General features: G+C 43.9%; 1 protein-coding gene across 1 annotated transcript in view; it reads right to left on the reverse strand.

The window, feature by feature from the left end:
- The window catches only part of LOC144505331 (follistatin-related protein 5-like), a 361,136-nt gene extending 343,780 nt beyond the window's left edge, over positions 1-17,356 (reverse strand). Inside the window, exons 1-2 of the mRNA XM_078231451.1 lie at positions 17,257-17,356; positions 16,555-16,803 (exon numbers count right to left, since the gene is read on the reverse strand). Of these exons, the coding sequence (XP_078087577.1) occupies positions 16,555-16,803; positions 17,257-17,356 (349 nt within the window). The remainder of the gene's footprint in view (positions 1-16,554; positions 16,804-17,256) is intronic.
- Between the last annotated feature and the right edge of the window lie 2,365 nt (positions 17,357-19,721).

Genomic DNA, 19,721 nt, shown 5'->3' on the forward strand with positions numbered 1-19,721 from the left:
GCATCCCAATATCCCTGACAAAGTGTAGTCATGCCATACTCCAAACAGAAGTGATTGCAGTTAACCTGCATCTGAAACCATTCTCACTGTGATGTTAAATGTTGTCATTTCCAATCCATTTTCTCCTTGCAAAGAAAAGCTTTTGTGATTATCAACAGCTGACAAAGGTGGGAATAGCAACAATCAGATCTTCAAGTGTATACGAGGAAAAAGTACTTCAGCTCTTCAAGAGACACACTGACGATGCAGGAGATTAAAAAGTGAACTGCAGGAATCAATTGGTAAATGAAGGGACTGTCTACAGTAAAGGCAGCTATTAGAAGATCCAGACATCCATCGTTATTATCAGGTCTTTTAGTCACATCATCAAAATCACATGTAAATTCTACTGACTAAATACATTTTCTTGGTAGAATGCAGACATGCTGTTCCTATTACTATACCTTTCCAACTGGCTGTTCTGAGTGCTATGCCTTTCTGACATGCTGTTCCTATTACTATACCTTTCTGACATACTGTTCTGAGTACTATGCCTTTCTGACATGCTGTTCCTATTACTATACCTTTCTGACATACTGTTCTGAGTACTATGCCTTTCTGACATGCTGTTCCTATTACTATACCTTTCTGACATGCTGTTCCTATTACTATACCTTTCTGACACACTGTTCTGAGTATTATGCCTTTCTGACATTCTGTTCCTATTACTATACCTTTCTGACACACTGTTCTGAGTATTATACCTTTCCGACATGCTGTTCCTATTACTATGCCTTTCTGACATGTTGTTCTTAGTTTTACGTTTTTCCGACATGCTGTTCCTAGTTCTATGTCTTTCCGACATACTGTTCCAAGTATGATACCTTCTTGAATGTTGCATTAGGGCAGCATGCAGCAGGCCACAATTCTTCTTGATACGCTTGGGAGTTGTACTGTGGGGTTTCATCAGATCTGAGAAATGATGTGAAATGAGACTTTTGTTTTCTGACTGTCCACTCAATACAAGTCAAATTGTTTCAAATGCCTAATTAGATGTATCGCCTTTGTTTGGCGTGAATGGTTTAGAAAGTTTCTAAGTCAGAGCAGCAGGTGACATCACTTGTCTCCAGTCAACTAACCCGATGCAGTGCTTTGAACATAGAACATAGAACAGTACAGCACAGAACAGGCCCTTCAGCCCACGATGTTGTGCCGAGCTTTATCTGAAACCAAGATCAAGCTATCCCACTCCCTATCATCCTGGTGTGCTCCATGTGCCTATCCAATAACCGCTTAAATGTTCCTAAAGTGTCTGACTCCACTATCACTGCAGGCAGTCCATTCCACACCCCAACCACTCTCTGCGTAAAGAACCTACCTCTGATATCCTTCCTATATCTCCCACCATGAACCCTATAGTTATGCCCCCTTGTAATAGCTCCATCCACCTGAGGAATGGCTCATCAATTCAGGGAGAATTGACAAAATATGAATAAGTCAGGACATCTTCATAACGTGCAATGTGAAATGATTGGACACATATGGCAGGACTTCCCATGCAACCCGTCACGTATTTTGTGGCAGTGGAGGCAGTCTGCCAATCGCCGGTGATGGGATCTTTTGGTGCACCATTGTCAACAGGTTTGCCATTGAATGCACCCATCATTGCTGGGAAACCTGTGACAGGGGTGCACCGTGGTGAGACTGGAAGATCCCGCCGTGATGAATGGCCGGGAATTTCCAGCCATAATATTTGAACACTGATTGAATAGAATTCTTCGAGTTTATAGAATTGAAGGGACTCCCAGATGCCTTGAAACGCACAATAACAATCAAGAGCACTTCTATTAGGGAGAATCTGTTCTGTCCACAATAGGTTGGATTCTTTCCCTCTTGCTTTACAGGGTCCATTGTGAATAAGGTTTATGAAGAGGCTCCATTCTTCTTAATCCAACGATAGACTGATATGGATAAGGTCATCTGGTGTACACGGGAAGAATCTGGAGACATAAAGGTTCAGGTCTGTATTGATATTCATTGATAACAATGTGCTACTTGTCAATATGGATTGCAACACTTTAATTGGCAGCTGACATGAGTCCTGGATAGTAGAAGCACATCCTTCTAATATAGTGTCAGTGTGCAGCCAAGGTTCCAGCTCCCCGATTGGTAAATTGCGTTGAGTGGCCAGATGTAAATATCTTCCGTGATACCTTGTGCTTCTAGCAACCATCCTACGCTCTTTGTAATGAAGGAATAAAAGAAGTTCCATAAACTATTTCCCTGAAAATCTCTTGCTATTTTCCTGTACTCACTTGGACTTAAAGCCATTCCAAAAACAAAACACAGCTTCTCACACACATCTGAAGGCAAAGAAATTCCAGAAACTATGGCTTGTTGTCCACTATTGAATATTACAGGAAAATAGAATATTTAGAGCAGAGAGCATCTTTATCGGGAGTTAACATGCCATATAATTCTTTCCGCCGGTTAATGACTGAGACAGCAACATACCAACATTCAAGAGATGAGTGGATGAAGGAAATGAGATGTAGGAACAAGACGAGTGTGATTAAGATTATTTTCTTGTGTGGAGAGTAAACAGCAACCTGAGATATTTAGGCTGAATGGCCTGCGCCCATGTTGATACTTCTTCATCTTGTTAGACTACTGGACAAGAATCCCAAGTTACATATGGATGCCGGACTAGATCCCTACAATTTTTCTATTTAGGCATTAATGTGAGGATAGGATGCTTCACTCCAGGAGTAATTCCGCTGACAAATCAGGGATCCTTTACAGTGAAACAAACATTATTTAATTACAGAGTGTAAATATAACTCTAACAAATGAAGCAGCTTAACCATTAATAGCTGAACAATACTTACAAATCAAAGAAAGCAACTTTACTTTCTAGCCCATGACTGTTCCTTTTCCAAATAAACAACATTCCTCTTACAGACTTATATGTCACTTTAAATACAGTTAGCAACCATAAATATACTTGCTATACTGAGTGCAGCCAGTCTTGAAGTTTTCGGGGAGAAAATGAGTTTCAAAGCAGCTTGCAGAGCCTTTGTCTTCAAACAATTCCCATATAGAACTCCAACTCTAAACTGCAAAAGTTTCTTCTCTCTGCTACAGACCCAGCTGTGTCCATTAACCACTTCATCAAATGACCCTGTCAATCAACTTCCCAAAGGATCGCTTGTATAGACAAAAGTCCATTAGCTCTATCAAAGTAAAGAACTCTGAGCTGAAATCAGTAATTATCCTACTTTTACAGCATCTGAGCTAAATGTTTTACAGACATACCGACTGCCTGTAGAACAAAGCTGAATTTTAAACATTCCCCATAAACAAAAGGAAAAAACAATATATATATATATATTGATATCAATTGCACTACGATCATCAGTACTATGGACCAGCTCTGAGACACTGTACTGGCCTTCACAATACTACTTTACTGCTGTCATTGTTTCCTGCGGGACATATAAAGGAAGGAGCAAAGGAAACAGTGGGGACCACTAAACAAACTTGAGTATGCTGCCACTTAAATGCGGTGGACTGGGATAAAACTGCCTGTTTTTGGTTTGATTTTGAGGTACATTGCCTCACTGCACCATTTCCCTACATTTAGTAATGCTAAACTACACGAATGTTGCCAGATTGATTGAGAAAAATGAAAATTAGGGTCTCACAAAGCATTTAACTTTTACAATTGTCCCTTCAGATGGCCAGCTGCAGTATTTGTTGCTTAAAATTTATGGAGCTTAAATTTATTGAAAGGGATTGAATGAAATGGATTGAACTGGTGTGCAATCACTGAGAACGCGCCACTTCCATACTAAACATAGGATATGCTAATGTTACAGCATGAATTAGTCATCAATTTTAATGCCAGGAGTGTAGTGAATAAAGTGGATGAGCTTGGAGCGTGGATTGCTGCTTCGAATTGTGATGTGGTGGCCATTACGGAGACTTGGATGTCTCAGGGACAGGACTGGGTGCTTCAGGTGCCGGGTTTTAGATGTTTCAGGAAGGACAGGGAGGGAGGCAAGAGAGGGGGGGGAGTGGCACTGTTGATCAGGGATAGTGTCACGGCTGTAGAGAAGGTGGACGCCGTGGAGGGACTGACTACGGAATCTCTGTGGGTGGAGGTTAGGAACAGGAAGGGGTCGGTAACTTTGCTGGGTGTTTTCTATAGGCCGCCCAATAGTAACAGAGATGTTGAGGAGCAGATGGGGAAACAGATCCTGGAGAGATGTAGGAATAACAGAGTTGTCGTGATGGGAGATTTTAATTTCCCAAACATAGATTGGAATATCCCTAGGGCTAGGGGTTTGGATGGAGAGGAGTTTGTTAGGTGTGTCCAGGAGAGTTTCCTGACACAGTATGTGGATAAGCCTACTAGAGGAGAGGCTGTTCTTGATCTGGTGCTGGCTAATGAACCTGGACAGGTGGAGGATCTCTCGGTGGGTGAGCATCTTGGGGATAGCGATCATAATTCTATCTCCTTCACGATAGCATTGGAAAGAGATAGGGTCAGGCAGGCTAGGAAAGTGTTTCTCTGGAGTAAAGGGAAATACAGTGTCATCAGGGAGGAAATTAGACGGGTAAATTGGAAGGAGGCATTCTTGGGGAAAAGTACCGAAGGAAAGTGGAGGATTTTCAAGGAATGTTTGTCTGGAGCTCTGCATGACAACGTTCCGATGAGACAGGGGGGTGTTGGTAGGGTACGGGAACCGTGGTGCACGAAGGTTGTGATGAACCTGGTGAATAAGAAAAGAGAGGCGTACAGAAGGTTCAGAGAGCTAGGAGGTGTTAAGGATTTAGAGGAGTATACGCGATGTAGGAAGGAGCTTAAGAAGGAAATTAGGAGAGCGAGAAGGGGTCATGAGAAGACCTTGGCGGGTAAGATTAAGGAGAATCCCAAGGCTTTCTACAAATATGTCAAGAGTAAAAGGATGAGATGTGAAGGCATAGGACCCTTAAAAGGTGAAGGGGGAAAAGTTTGTGCGGAACCGTTAGAAATGGCGGAGCTGCTTAATGAATACTTTACCTCGGTATTCACGGTGGAAAGGGATCTGGGTGGTTGTACTGCTGGATTGCGGAGGACAGAAAGGATCGAGCATGTGGACATAAAGAAAGAGGATGTGTTGGAACTATTGAATGGCATCAAGGTTGGTAAGTCGCCGGGACCGGATGGGATGTACCCCAGGTTACTGTGGGAGGCGAGGGAGGAGATTGCGGAGCCTTTGGCGATGATCTTTGCATCGTCGATGGAGACGGGAGAGGTTCCGGAGGATTGGAGGATTGCGGATGTGGTCCCTATATTCAAGAAAGGGAACAGGGACAGCCCGGGAAATTACCGACCGGTGAGTCTAACCTCAGTGGTTGGTAAGTTGATGGAGAGGATCCTGAGAGACAGGATTTATGATCATCTAGAGAAGTTTAGTATGATCAAAAGTAGTCAGCACGGCTTTGTCAGGGGCAGGTCGTGCCTTACGAGCCTGGTTGAGTTCTTTGAAAATGTGACCAAGCACATTGACGAAGGAAGAGCGGTGGATGTGGTCTATATGGACTTCAGCAAAGCGTTCGATAAGGTCCCCCATGCAAGACTTCTTGAGAAAGTGAGAGGGCATGGGATCCAAGGGGCTGTTGCCTTGTGGATCCAGAACTGGCTTGCCTGCAGAAGGCAGAGAGTGGCTGTGGAGGGGTCTTTCTCTGCATGGAGGTCAGTGACCAGTGGAGTGCCCCAGGGATCTGTTCTGGGACCCTTGCTGTTTGTCATTTTCATAAATGACCTGGATGAGGAAGTGGAGGGATGGGTTGGTAAGTTTGCTGACGACACCAAGGTAGGTGGTGTTGTGGATAGTTTGGAGGGATGTCAGAAGTTGCAGCGAGACATAGATAGAATGCAAGACTGGGCGGAGAAGTGGCAGATGGACTTCAACCCGGATAAGTGTGTAGTGATCCATTTTGGCAGATCCAATGGGATGGAGCAGCAGTATAAAATGAAGGGTACCATTCTTAGCAGTGTAGAGGATCAGAAGGACCTTGGGGTCCGGGTCCATAGGACTCTTAAATCGGCCTCGCAGGTGGAGGATGCGGTCAAGAAGGCGTATGGCGTACTAGCCTTCATTAATCGAGGGATTGAGTTTAGGAGTCGGGAGATAATGCTGCAGCTTTATAGGACCCTGGTTAGACCCCACTTGGAGTACTGCGCGCAGTTCTGGTCACCTCATTACAGGAAAGATGTTGAAGCCATTGAAAGGGTGCAGAGGAGATTTACAAGGATGTTGCCTGGATTGGGGGGCATGCCTTATGAGGATAGGTTGAGGGAGCTTGGTCTCTTCTCCCTGGAGAGACGAAGGATGAGAGGTGACCTGATAGAGGTTTACAAGATGTTGAGGGGTCTGGATAGGGTGGACTCTCAGAGGCTATTTCCAAGGGCTGAAATGGTTGCTACGAGAGGACACAGGTTTAAGGTGCTGGGGGGTAGGTACAGGGGGGATGTCAGGGGTAAGTTTTTCACTCAGAGGGTGGTGGATGAGTGGAATCGGCTGACGTCGGTGGTGGTGGAGGCAAACTCGTTGGGGTCTTTTAAGAGACTTCTGGATGAGTACATGGGATTTAATGGGATTGAGGGCTATAGATAGGCCTAGAGGTGGGGATGTGATCGGCGCAACTTGTGGGCCGAAGGGCCTGTTTGTGCTGTGGCTTTCTATGTTCTATGTTCTATGTTCTATGTTCTAATAACTTATCTTGCTGTGGTTGGCATGTAGAGCACTATGTCTGTCCAAAGCAACTGGATTGCATGTAATTTTGGGGTCAAGTTTCTCAGTGTAATCGTAGTCTTGGAGTGTAATTTTTGTATAGGGTACAAGTCCTTGAAATAAACTGTTCCCTCTCTCTGAGTCACGGACAAAAATAAAATATGAAGAAAATTATCCATTCAGGAATAATTCAGTGTTTTTCAAATTTCTCAAAAGTGCTGTGAATATTTTTAATTTTGATCACAATTTGTTCTCTGATGCAGCGAAGATTTTGCGTGGTAAAACACTATTAGCTATGACAATAAATGGTAGAAAACAAATAATTGTTATGGACTACTTTATTACAGACCATGGTCCTTGCTTCCCTGAGGCGTTCTATTCTGAACATCAAAATCACCACTACTTTCCCCAGAGTACCATTACATACATGACTGTGCTCAACTATAAATCTCAACAAATAATCTGTAAATGACATTCAAGGCATCTACATGCCAACAAGAAAAGGCATTCTTACATTCTCACAACAACGTTTTGGAACAGGGTGGAAACATGCTTCCACTCAGGTAATTCCTCTGGATTCCAAGCAGGATTGGATGGTTTTATGAGTTTTAATGATTCTCCAAAGAATTTAAAGTAATTCCCATTACTGTTGCATGGTTCCTGAGAACTGTGTATTTTGCACAGTCGGTAACATTGAGGTGGCATGGAGGAATGCCAGGAGGAATGGGAGCACATGGGAATGGGAGGGGGCATGGGGAAATATGAGGCAACGTGGACGAATGTGAGGTGACATGTAGTGACATGGGGGAATATGAGGGGTCATGGGGTGTCCTCGAGGTGGGTGGGGGTGTGAGGAGGTGAGGAATTAAGTTTAGACGGCCTTTAAAAAGTTTGGAGAGCTGGGCTGTTGTGTTGGAGAACCAAGTTTGGCCTTCTTGCCAGCCTGCCTCTGTGTTCACACTCCTCACAAACTCACAAAATGCACTGACCCAATCCCCATGTGAAAAGTGGGGCAAGTGCTCTTTTTGTGAGCCTCATGAGTGTGCAGTTTGAAAATTTGGCCCATGATATCAGTGTGGAGAAAGAAGACCAAAAAAATTGGCCTGTTATATTGCACAAGCCAGGAATATGTTTATCAGTTTGGGTGATGTAATAAAATAATAAGGAAAAATAAACAGTAGTAATATTAAAGGATCTCAGTCCTGAGCTGCTGTGTTGTAATTCCTAACAGCTAATCAGGGGGAAGTTCTTGACAAAATTATGAATTTACTTTTGTAGTTGAAGTTTCATTCAGCATGATGTTTCCACAGCTGTTAACGTCCTGAACCACTCCTTCACCTCCACATTAATGTCCTTGTCCACAGTAAAATCTTTCAAACCCTAGTCATTCCCCCAAGCATTAGGGTCATTTTTGCTCCTTCATGTCCAAGAGGCACAGAATTATGTTAATCCGGCAGACAACTGGTTTAACCCATTGTCAGGACGGATCAGATCACACAAAGCACCATCGAGCTATGTTCTCCTTGCCAGGACTGCTCACTATTTCCATATCCAAACTACCTTTCTTTCCCAAATCCATGATCATCTTTTGTAGAATCATAGAATCTCTACAGCGTAGAAGAGGCCATTTGGCCATATTAGTCTGCAGCGACTCTCTGATAGAGTATCTTACCTACAACCTCTCCCTCGCCCTATCCCTGTAACCCCACACATTTACAATGGTCAATCCACCTTGCCTGCACATTTTTGGACTGTGGGAGGAAACAGGAGCGCCCGGAGGAAACCCACGCAGACACACGGGGAGAACGTGCAAACTCAACACAGTCACCCAAGACCGGAATTGAATCCAGGTCCCTGGAGCTGTGAGGCAAAAGGGCTAGCCCACTGTGCCACCGTGCCACCCATCTTTCTTGAAACTCCATTTGTATCTCTCCAATGAAGTTTGTGCCCTTTACACAACAGTGGAAGGATCCTAATCAAAGTCTCAAATGCAATTTCTGAGTCTTATTCAGTATTCCTCCTTGACTTTCAATCTAATGGATTGAAATATCTCCTGCTGCCTTTTCAAGCATCCCGGTTCCAATATTCCTCTTCAATTGGCTATCTTCTATCTCAAGAAGGAAGCTGGGCATATTGTTTCCATGTCCCAAGGATTTTCTTTTTCCCAGGTAATGTTTTTTTTCTCTGGAAAAGTTGCATTAGATACTTTTTCAACTCTCTCTGATCCGCAAGATGTCAATGAATGCCTGTTAACTTTATTTTTTCTAATTCGCTGAGCAGAAAGACGAGAGTGCTTACACAACTACTAAGATGGGTTTCTTGTTTAATTCAGTATCCTATAAAATATTTATGTGTGATATGGAGGCAATAGTTGACTTACATAAGCACAATATTACAATGTGTGTCACTTCAGTGCCTTTGTAAGAAAAGGAAGATTTAGCTCACAACAGATTTAATTAGAGAATCAATTCCTATCTTGCAGTTTGGGGACCTTGCTAATAGCATGATACAGTTTTACGTACATTAAGACCAGGTGAAAAAGGGTGAACTTGCTTCCCCCTATCCAACCTCCTCATCCGGTCATAACAAAGGACTAATTTTCTTTTTCATGAGAATATGCCATTTCTAGATCAAAATGTATTTAATTATTCAGACTGTAAGCAATAAGGAGCCATTAAACAAGGTTTTCTTGAGTCAGAGAAAGAATAGATTCATTAGCCACTAAATCCAAGAAAAATAACAAAAATACGCACACAAACACACACACCACACACATATAAGAAATAGGAATATATGTTTCAGTGTCCTTTGATTGTCCTTGAGGCATAGCTGCATTGAACTTGAGTTAGCTGCTTTCTTGGATGTGGCCAGATGTAGAAGATATTGTAATTATTTTGCGATCTAGGTTCACTGGTAGAGTTGGCTTCATGAACTGGGTGACAGAGGGGGGAGAGACCAGTCTTCAGACTGTTTCTTCTGTTGAAGACTTTTTTGATATTGCCTGCAATTGCTCTCAAGTGGCTGGGTAGCCTTGCCTTGAAATACTTCACCCATTGTGTATTTCCAAGAGATTTTGAGTTGGTCTGTTTGTGGCAGCCATTGTTTCAAAATCCAGTACTTTGTCTCTTCCTTAGACAGTTACAACTTTCGATGGGTGTCTAGATTATAGGAAATGTCTCTTGCTTCATAAGAACATAAGAAATAGGAGCAGGAGTAGGCCATCTAGCCCCTCGAGCCTGCCCCGCCATTCAATAAGATCATGGCTGATCTGAAGTGGATCAGTTCATGATCCCCTCAGGGTGATTTGTTTGTTCCTCATCTTCACATTGGAATGTGGTCTTGCATTTTTAAGCATTTTGCTTTGTCTCAGTTCAAATTGCAAAATATCCAGTCAGTTGAAAGTAAAAGAAATCATGGACCCATAACTCCCCGGCTCCGCAGTGTTGGATTTGGGGGATTGGTGGGGTACCCAAAGGTGTGCTAGGGAATCCCTCTCAGAAGTTCCCAGCTAAGGGTTTACATGGCAACTGTTCAGAAGTGCTAACTTCTCCTGGAACAATTTGACAAAGTTATTAAAATCACTAACTTTGGATGATTTTGCCCGTGATGCATTAATAGTTACTCTGAAAGAGTTAGAAGAGATAAAAGCACTTCTAACTTTAGAGGAACTATTTTAAACATGTAGTCCAAGCCCCACATGGGACACCCTCCATACCCCTGACACCCCTACAATCCCCACCCCCCCGCAACTAAGCACCCACCCCCCTAAGATACTACCCCCCCCACCCCCCCACCCACCGCACCATACAGAATTTCTCACTCTCACCTCAACCTGACTCCTTGACCCGATCAGACTCAACCCCCTCGTGACTCGACCACTCATGACTCAAATGACCCCCACCAGCACCCCCATGACATGACCCAACCCGAGACTCCTACGATGTCCAATTTCACCCCACAATGTCCGACTCTCCCGCGATGTCCAACTTTCCCCAACTCTGACGCCAACCAGACATCCAACTCCCCCAATGTTCGATTGGCTGTCCCCCATATCTGATCCCCCCAATATCCTTTCACCCCCCCCAATGTCTGACTCCCTCCACTGATGTCTATCATCCCCCATCTTATGTCCAGGCCTCCACCCTCTACCTCCAATTCACTTCCTGAAACACTTACCTACTCCCTGGCCTGTCATTTCCATTGGGACAATTAAACACCTACTTTACAGCAGCTAGTGCTTTAAAAAGGGGGCCTGTCCTCCTTTGCTATGCTTCTCTTACACCTCTCCTGGAGCCGGGAATGTTCTTCGCTGCTTGAATCTCACTCCAGCCTGAGTCAGGAAGGTCCGGCGAGGCAAGCAATGTAGAATTTAAGCACAAGTAAGTCAGTATGGAGTAGCAATTTGATGCTGATTGCCACTCCGAGGAAAGTATAGCCCCATATTTTCAAAATCAAAGGGGCATAGCCTCGTGACACATAGGACTCTTCATCTCAGAAATGGATATGTGCTCATTTTAATTGAGATTGCACTGCAGGGTTTACAGCTACCAAGTTTAGTAATGCAGGATTATAACAAGCACTAAGGGAAGAGAAAATGTGGCTGAGCTTCTTACAGCTAGATATACGCCACATTAATAATAAGGACAACATACTTTGGGTTAGTTTCAAATTATCTCCCTGGCAACATGGGGCCGCAGTGTCATACTCTTAATGTTACAGAACTAGCAATACAGAGGCCTAGGCCAATGCTCTGGGGGCACGGATTCAAATCCCCCCCATAGCATCCGGAATAAATCTGAATTAATATCTAGTCTCAGTAATGGTGAACATAAAATTATTGTCCATTGTTGACTGTTGTAGAAACCCATCTGGTTCATTAATGTCCTTATTGGAATGAAATTTGCTGTCCTTGACTAGTACGACCTACATGTGACTCCAGATCCACAACAATGTTGTTGACCCTTATATGCACCCTGAGTCATGTTCACCGAATCATACCTTATAATATTACCACTGTATTCATTCCTGGATATGTCCTGTCCCAACGACAAGACAGGCCCACCAGAGGTGGCAGCACAGTGATACATAATAGGGAGGGAGTTGCCCTGGGAGACCTCAACATTGACCCTAGATCCAATGAAGCCAATGACATTAAATTAAAACATGGACAAGAAAACCTCCTGCTGATTACTCTGGGTGTAAGACTTCAATGTCCATCACCAAGAGAAGCTGGGATGCATTGGCACTGAGCTAGCTGCCTGAATCCAAAAGCACACAGCTGCTAGACTGGTTCTATGGTGAGTAGTAAGGGATAAGAAGAAGGATAAATCTACTTGGCCTCTTTCTCACCAATCTACCTGTCACAGATGGATCTCAGCAGTGTGGTAAGAGTGAACAGCAGGCAGTCCTTGCGGAGACAAAGTCCCACCTTCATATTGAAGATACCCTCCATCCTATTGCAGCATTGCCATAGTGCTGCATGGGATAAATTCAGAACAACTCAAAACTGGACATCCATGAAGGTACAGTGGGCTGCCAGCAGCAGCAGAATTGTATTCAACCACAATTTGTAACCTCAAAGGACAGTATATCCCAGTCAACCACGACCAGAGAGCCAGGGGATCAACTCTTGTTCAATGAAGAGTGCAGGTGAGCAATGCTAGGAGCCGCACCAGCCAAAACTAAGTGTGAGGTGGTAACCTGGAGAAATTACAACACAGGTTTACTTACATGCCAAAGAGCAGAAATAGCATGCGATAGAATTATGCAATCCCTCAGCCAATGGGTTAGATCTAAGCTCTGAAGTCCTGCCACATTCAGTTGTGAATGGCGGTGGACAATTAAACAACTAACTGGAGGAGGAAGCTCCACAAATATCCCTATCCTCAATGATGCTAGAACCCAGGATTTCAGTGCACTAGACAAGGTTGAAGCATTTGTAACCATCTTCTGCCAGTTATGTCAACTGGATGATCAATCAAGGCCTCCTCCTGAAATCCCCAGGATCAGAGATGTCAGTCTTCAACCAATTTGATTCATTCTAATAAATAGCTAAAGGCACTGGATACTGCAAAGGCTATGGGCCCTGATAATATTCCGGCAATTGAACTGAAGACTTGTGCTTCAGAGCTAGCTGCATCCCTAGTCAAACTGTTCCAGCACAGCTACAGCACTGACATCTACTCAGCAATGTGGAAATTTGTCCAGTTATATCCTGTCCACAAAAAGGACAAATTGAGCCGAGTCAATAGCCCCATCTGTCTACTCTCCATCATCAGCAAAGAGATGGAATGTGTCGTCCACAGCACTATCAAGCCTCAGAAGCCACTGGGCGGGAGTGGAAAATTCTGCCCATGGACTGCAGCGGTTCAAGAAGTCAGCTCATCACCACTTTCTCAAGAGCGATTAGGGATGGGCAATAAATGCTGACCTAGCCAACGATGGCTATCCCGTAAAAGACTAAACTTTTTAAAAAGCTGAGTCGATTCACAAACTTGGTGTCACATTTGATTCCAAAGACAGCTTCCAAACTCACATTCATGCCAGGACTAAGATCACCTATTTCCATCTCATAACATCGTTCAACTTTGTTCTTTTAACTCATCTGCTGCTGAAACCCTCATTCATATACCTCCATTAACTCTAGACTCACCTCCACTACACTCCCACATTCTTCCTCCGTTAATTTGAGGTCATCAAAAATCCCATGTCCTCCTTCAATCCTGATCCTTCCTTGTAAATCTCACCATGTCCTTGCCCTATCACCCGATCACTGTAATCTCCTTCAATCCCACAACCCTCCAAGTCACCTGCACTCCTCTAATTCTGGTCTCTTGTGCATTGCCTATTATAATGGCTACACCATTGACAGCTGTGTCTTCAATTGTTTAGGCCCCAAGCTCTGGAATTCCCTCCCTACACCTCTCTGTCCCTCTACCTCACTTTCCACCTTCGAGACACTTCTTAAAACCTACCCCTTTGACCAAGCTTTTGATCATATGACCCTAATATCTCTTTATGTGGCTTGGTGTCATGCTTTGTTTTATAATGCTTTCGTGAAGTGCCTTGAGGCATTTCATTCTGTGAAATGTGCTGCAGATATAAGTTGTTGAGAATCAAACCTGGGTTCATTCTGGTCTTACAGAGGGCCTGCACTAAATATAAAACAAGTTTAAATGCAACATTTTGTGGGACATACACAAGGCAAATGACTCTGGGATTTGTCTTTGATTTCTGGTAGTTTTCTAAAGCAGAGCTTCCATGTTGGATTGTTATTTCCAGGTACTGCAATTACTGTACACAATACGCAGAATGTCTGGCACTGCCTGCTGCTCTTTGAGGAGGTTGCCTTGGAGTGTCACACAGGGGAATCCTTCTAGCACTGAAGACTTAGTACAGCATTTCCACTCTGGCAGTTGCCAAGCAGGCGTTGTGAGGGCAGTTCTTCTCCATTACTCACCCAGATTCTGCTTGCTGCCTGAATATGTATTACCAGCATGGTTCTGTTAAGCCTTTGGAAAGCCTGCAATACAAGAGGTAATTTCACAAACCTCTCTGTGCCAGGGCAATGCTTTTCTAGGTCGGTCGTTCAGTAGCATTGAATCTTTGATCCATGCCCACAGCTGGTGAGGTTGCGCACCAACGGTATCAATATTTTAAATACATTGACAATAAAGAACAAAGAAAATTACAGCACTGGAACATGTCCTCCAAGCCTGCACTGGCCATGCTGCCCGTGTGAACTAAAACCCCTGACCCTTCTGGGGACTATATCCCTCTATTCCCATCCTATTCATGTATTTGTTTACACACCCCTTAAAGGTCACTATCTGCTTCCACTGCCTCCCCGGCAGTGAGTTCCAGGCACCCAACACCCTCTAAATCTTCAAAATGAATTTTTATCATCCATTCAGTTTTACACAGCATAATGTTTTTATGGACTCCCTCCTTCTTTGATGAATTCCCAGCCATACTGATCAATGTTCTACATGAACAATTCATTCTGACTAACCCTGGAAAATTCCAGGGGTTTGACTTGGGAGAAAGTTCATTCTGTTGCTTCATCATCGCAACTGAAAAACATACCCCACCATGCTTGTGACATAACCTGAGAGCCGCCATGATAACAGTGTGCCACATAAAAGAGAAACGGTTAACTGCATTAACCGAGCGTGACAAGATCTTCCATATTACATGACACAATCTCTGATAACGTATTACGGCACAGATCAATACAAAAGATGTCATATCATGTTTGACACAGTATTTACTCATCCAGCAGACCCAACAACTATCAAGAAGATACATGGTCACGACTCACTCGCAACTGTGCCTTTCAGCATTAATTGGATGAGATAACGGATTCAACAGCATGTCCAATGGGAGAAAGACGCGCCATCTGTTGGCACTTCTGCTGCGTATTTGCAGCACTTACTCTTTTGTTTCACATTTCCAACATGTTTTATGTGCATTTGGCTGAGCTTGGTCTGCTCGACGGGCGAACAATAACTTCATGAGAAAAAGGGTTTGAATTTGAATTATTTTGGTACAGTAACATTTAATTATAGTATCTGCTTTCATTTAATTGTGGGATCATAGAATCCCTACAGTGCAGAAAGGAGCCCAACAACCCATAGAGTCTGCACCGACAAAAATCCCACCCAGGCTCTATCCCCATAACCCCATGTATTTACGCTGCTAATCCTGCTGACACTGTGGCTTGAATTTTACCGCCCCGCCCGCCATGGGAATTGGACTGGGCGTGGGGCGGACAATGGGAAGGTCAATTCAATTGACCTTGGGCGGGATTTTACAGTTGCGGGACGAGCAAAGCCGTAAAGTCCCACCCTCAAGGGGCAATTTAGCATGGCCAATCAACCTAACACGCACATCTTTGGACTGTGGGAGGAAAGCGGAGCACCCGGAGGAAACCCACGCAGACATGGGGAGAACGTGCAAAGTCCACACAGACAGTTTCCCACAGTCGAAATTGAACACGGGTCCCTGGCGCTGTGAGGCAGCCGTGCTAACCACTGTGTCTCTGGTACTATGTTTTGTTCTGGTCCTTTACAGCTTTGGAAAATTGCCAAACCAAACCGAGGTGGCATTTATGCATTTCCTGCAGCCCCCGTATCTTGCTTTTGGTTGTCTGACATTCCAAAAACAAACCCTGAAGGGGATTGGGTACAGTCCCTTCACATTTTGGTTAAGGCGTGAGTACACAGTGAGGGTTTACCCCCCCTCTGTCAACAACAAAGGTTCTATTCAAAATGATTTTAGAATGGTCTCAAAAATATTTAAGTATGGGTACACGGAACAAAAGTGGAAGATGAAAGAAATAATTCATCAGCGCATAATGGCAAAGAACATCATGGCGCTATCACCAATCACATGGAAATCTGTAGCTTTTAGTCAAAAACTTATAAAATAAATAATTGATTTTTATCACTTACATTGTGTCCAATGTATCACAACACGATTAAGGCCCTCCAATAGCAACTTTTGTTAATATGAACATATGGCAACTATCTACGTCAAGCATCTTTTTCATTTCTGGAAAGCCCTTGGCATAGCTATTGACTTTTTTTTTCATGACAAGAAAAGCAATGATATAATTTGAGAAAATATCACTGCACAAATGCTGCTAGACTACTTATAGTCACATGTGGCTTAATGAGCTCGTATCCTGGTTCCCAGGGCAGGTTACATCTGCTTCTGGGAGTGAACACAAGGCAAGACTGAACAATGATGATCCATGGTTAAACTTCATGCTTGCTGCTCCACGGTGGCTTACCTTGGAAGAAGCACTCTTTATTGTCCACGATGTGGATTCTCTTTTTCTGTTGGCAGGCAGCACGGTGCAATTCGCAGTGATTCTCGTAAAACTTCCCATCTGACCCACAAACCGGTATATAATTGGGTTTGCACTGCTGAATACATACACACTCTGGCAGTTCCGTCTCTTTACTGACGATACACTGTTGCCCACGGCCACAGTAGTTCTTTTCACAAGCCCCGTACAGACCATCCTGGCCCAAGTACACTATAAGAAAGGAAAAAATATATAACATTTAATCTCTTTGCAGAGAGGTTCAAACAGTCTTCCAGATCTGCAAAATTACCCGTGTCTGACAGAGACTTCTCATTGCAGACTGCATGCAACTTTATTACAAGATGCTGCGAAGAATTAAACTTTAACAAATTTAAAATTATCTTGGGGATTAAACAATCGTGGGTTCGAATGAGCATCAATGTGAACTGGGATTCAGTGATAGCAATCTTGCCGGAGTGGATTGAAGCCTGGCACTCGGAAACGTGTACACACAATCCAGGCTGTCACCCAAGTGCAGCACTGTCGTTTGGATGAGGGACTAAGGCCCCATTCTGCACCCCTACCCCCCCACCCCACCCCACTAGCTGTATTATGTAGATCCCATGGCACAACTTCCCCCTGTGTGCTGGCTAATACTTACCTCTCAAGCAACAACACAAATACAGATTATCTGGCCGTTATTTTGCTGCTGCTGAGTCCTTCCTGTGTTCAGGTTAACTGGTGTATTTCCCAGCTTATTACTAAAGTCGTTACACTTTAACATTATTTCATTTGGTGAAAATTGTCCCACCAGTGCATGAAATCCAAAACACCAAAAGACAGCTCTCCCATATTTGTGTGGTATTTCTATTCTTTGCACTAGCCACCTTTGTGACTTTCGAACAAGATTATTATTCCACAACTTGGGGAAATTTTGTCCTGTGAGCCACTCCCCATAAGTTGAGATCTTTCTAAAATCATTTTCGTTAAGATTCTTACTGCCAACAGGGACAGCAAGCATCTTTACACAGAGACTGGGCTGGTAGCTCATCAAGGCGATGGAGGACTTGCCCACTGGCTCGAGAGCCAAGAAGAGCCCAACTTCTCTAATAGGGACGGCCACTCAGATACCCAAGAAGGCCTTTCTTCATGATTAAGAGTCCTGGGGGTGGAAGTCACATCTGCCTACAGCTGTCAGCTAATCAGAGGACAGTAGCTCCATTGAGTGGCAGTATCATCTGGCAGGCAGTGGCTACTGCTGCTACAATGCCCACCCAAGGTCGAGCAACATCACTGGATTCCAGGCCACAGGTGATTGATGGCAGTGGGGCAGGAGGTGGGTGGATTGCAGGGCATGACAGCAAGTGCACGGGCTGGCTCTCAAATGGTTCCCCTTTCTGACGCTGAGTCCCTCGATCAGACATTGAATGCCTTTTAATGTGCCCCCCCCCCCTCCCCAACCGTCCCCGCAACACTTCTGGGAGCCTGCATGCAACACGTATGTTTGTTTGTCGTGATCACAATATGGCGACTCCTTTGCCAGCTGTGGGGTTAATGCCCTGGGCCGGATGAGGCAGGAATTATTTGTCCATTTAAGGGCTAGGGCTAGGGTTAATTGACATTGGGGCGGAAAGGCTGACCATGGGCCTTCCCACCGTCATGGACTTAGTCAAGATGCTGGCGGGAAGGGTCTATACCTGCCACCTTCCTGATGAAATGCCGCCCCCCTGCCTTGCTTACCCCCACTCCACCCCCACCCCTCCCCCAAACACGATGGGCTTTAAATTCTACCCAGAGTTAATGTTTCAGGCTCATATCTCCTTGTCAGAACTGGAAAAAGTCAGTGATGTGACCATAATCTAACCATACCCAAGGAATTGTTGATTTTCTTACCATGCAGAGAAAGCAAATGAATACAATTGAAAACTATAATCAACAAATTTAATCAAACATAAGGATGCATCTTGAGGCATTTGATAACAAGCCTTGTTGTTATTCACTGGTGAAGCTCCATTTGGAATATTAATTGGACATGCTATCTTCAAAAGAACACTGATGCACTGGAAATAGGTTAAAATGCAAAGGACAAGGATGCTGCCAAGGGCAGATTCACAAATTTGTTTACGTTACAGATTATAAAATTGTAGGGGTTGAGGGAGAGGGGAGGGAGTGGCATGATTCACATCTTTAGAATACTGAGAGGTAGAGGTGATGTAAACTTAAGGAGGCTCTCAGCACATAACATAAAAAATATAGGCTTAAAATTAACAAGCCTGAAATGAGGCTAATTAGAAGAATTTCCACTCCACAGAGTAATGAATAAATAGGAGGTTGTCATCAAAAGCAGTTCATGACGCGTCCCTCTTAAAACAAGATAAACTAATATCTAGTTGAGAATTTGGCACAGTGGTTAGCACTGCTGCCTCACAGCGCCAGGGACCCGGGTTCGATTCCCAGCTTGGGGTTCTGTCTGTGTGGAGTCTGCACATTCTCCCTGTGTCTGTGTGGGTTTCCTCCGGGTGCTCTGGTTTCCTCCCACAATCCGAAAGACAGGCTGGTTAGGGTGCATTGGCTATGCCAAATTCTCCCTCAGTGTACCCAAATAGGCATCGGAGTGTGGCGGCCAGGGGCTTTTCACAGTAACTTCATTGCAGGGTTAATGTCTACCTACCTGTGACACTAATACTTAAACTGAATAGTCTTGTGTGTTTTGGTAATAAGTATTGACTGAAATGATCGAACACTCAACGGGACATAATGGTTCACAAGAGGGGTTGGGGAATTGACTGGAATATTTGAACATTGATGGCACTAGGTGACAATTAATTAATTAGCAATGGGAGAGGATAAATATTCCAGCAATTTGCTCGATTATCTTTGGAAAACCTGGTGTACTTCTGCTGAATTTTACCACGAGAGGTTAAATAAATAGGATAGAATTTATAAAAGGGAAAACCTGTCATGGCCTGTAGGTTAAAAGGTATTTTCTTATTCTGTGCTTTCTCATGTAAGGCAATAATTTACCTGAAAAAACAGACCGATGCTTAATATCACTGCCCTTTTCAAGCACATTCAACAAAGCATTAATAAAAAGATGAGAAAAAAATCCTCAACAATGAGCCTGAAGGATTATTTATTGGAAATCTCTG

Source organism: Mustelus asterias, chromosome 16, assembly GCF_964213995.1.
Source record: "Mustelus asterias chromosome 16, sMusAst1.hap1.1, whole genome shotgun sequence".
NCBI lineage: Eukaryota > Metazoa > Chordata > Chondrichthyes > Carcharhiniformes > Triakidae > Mustelus > Mustelus asterias.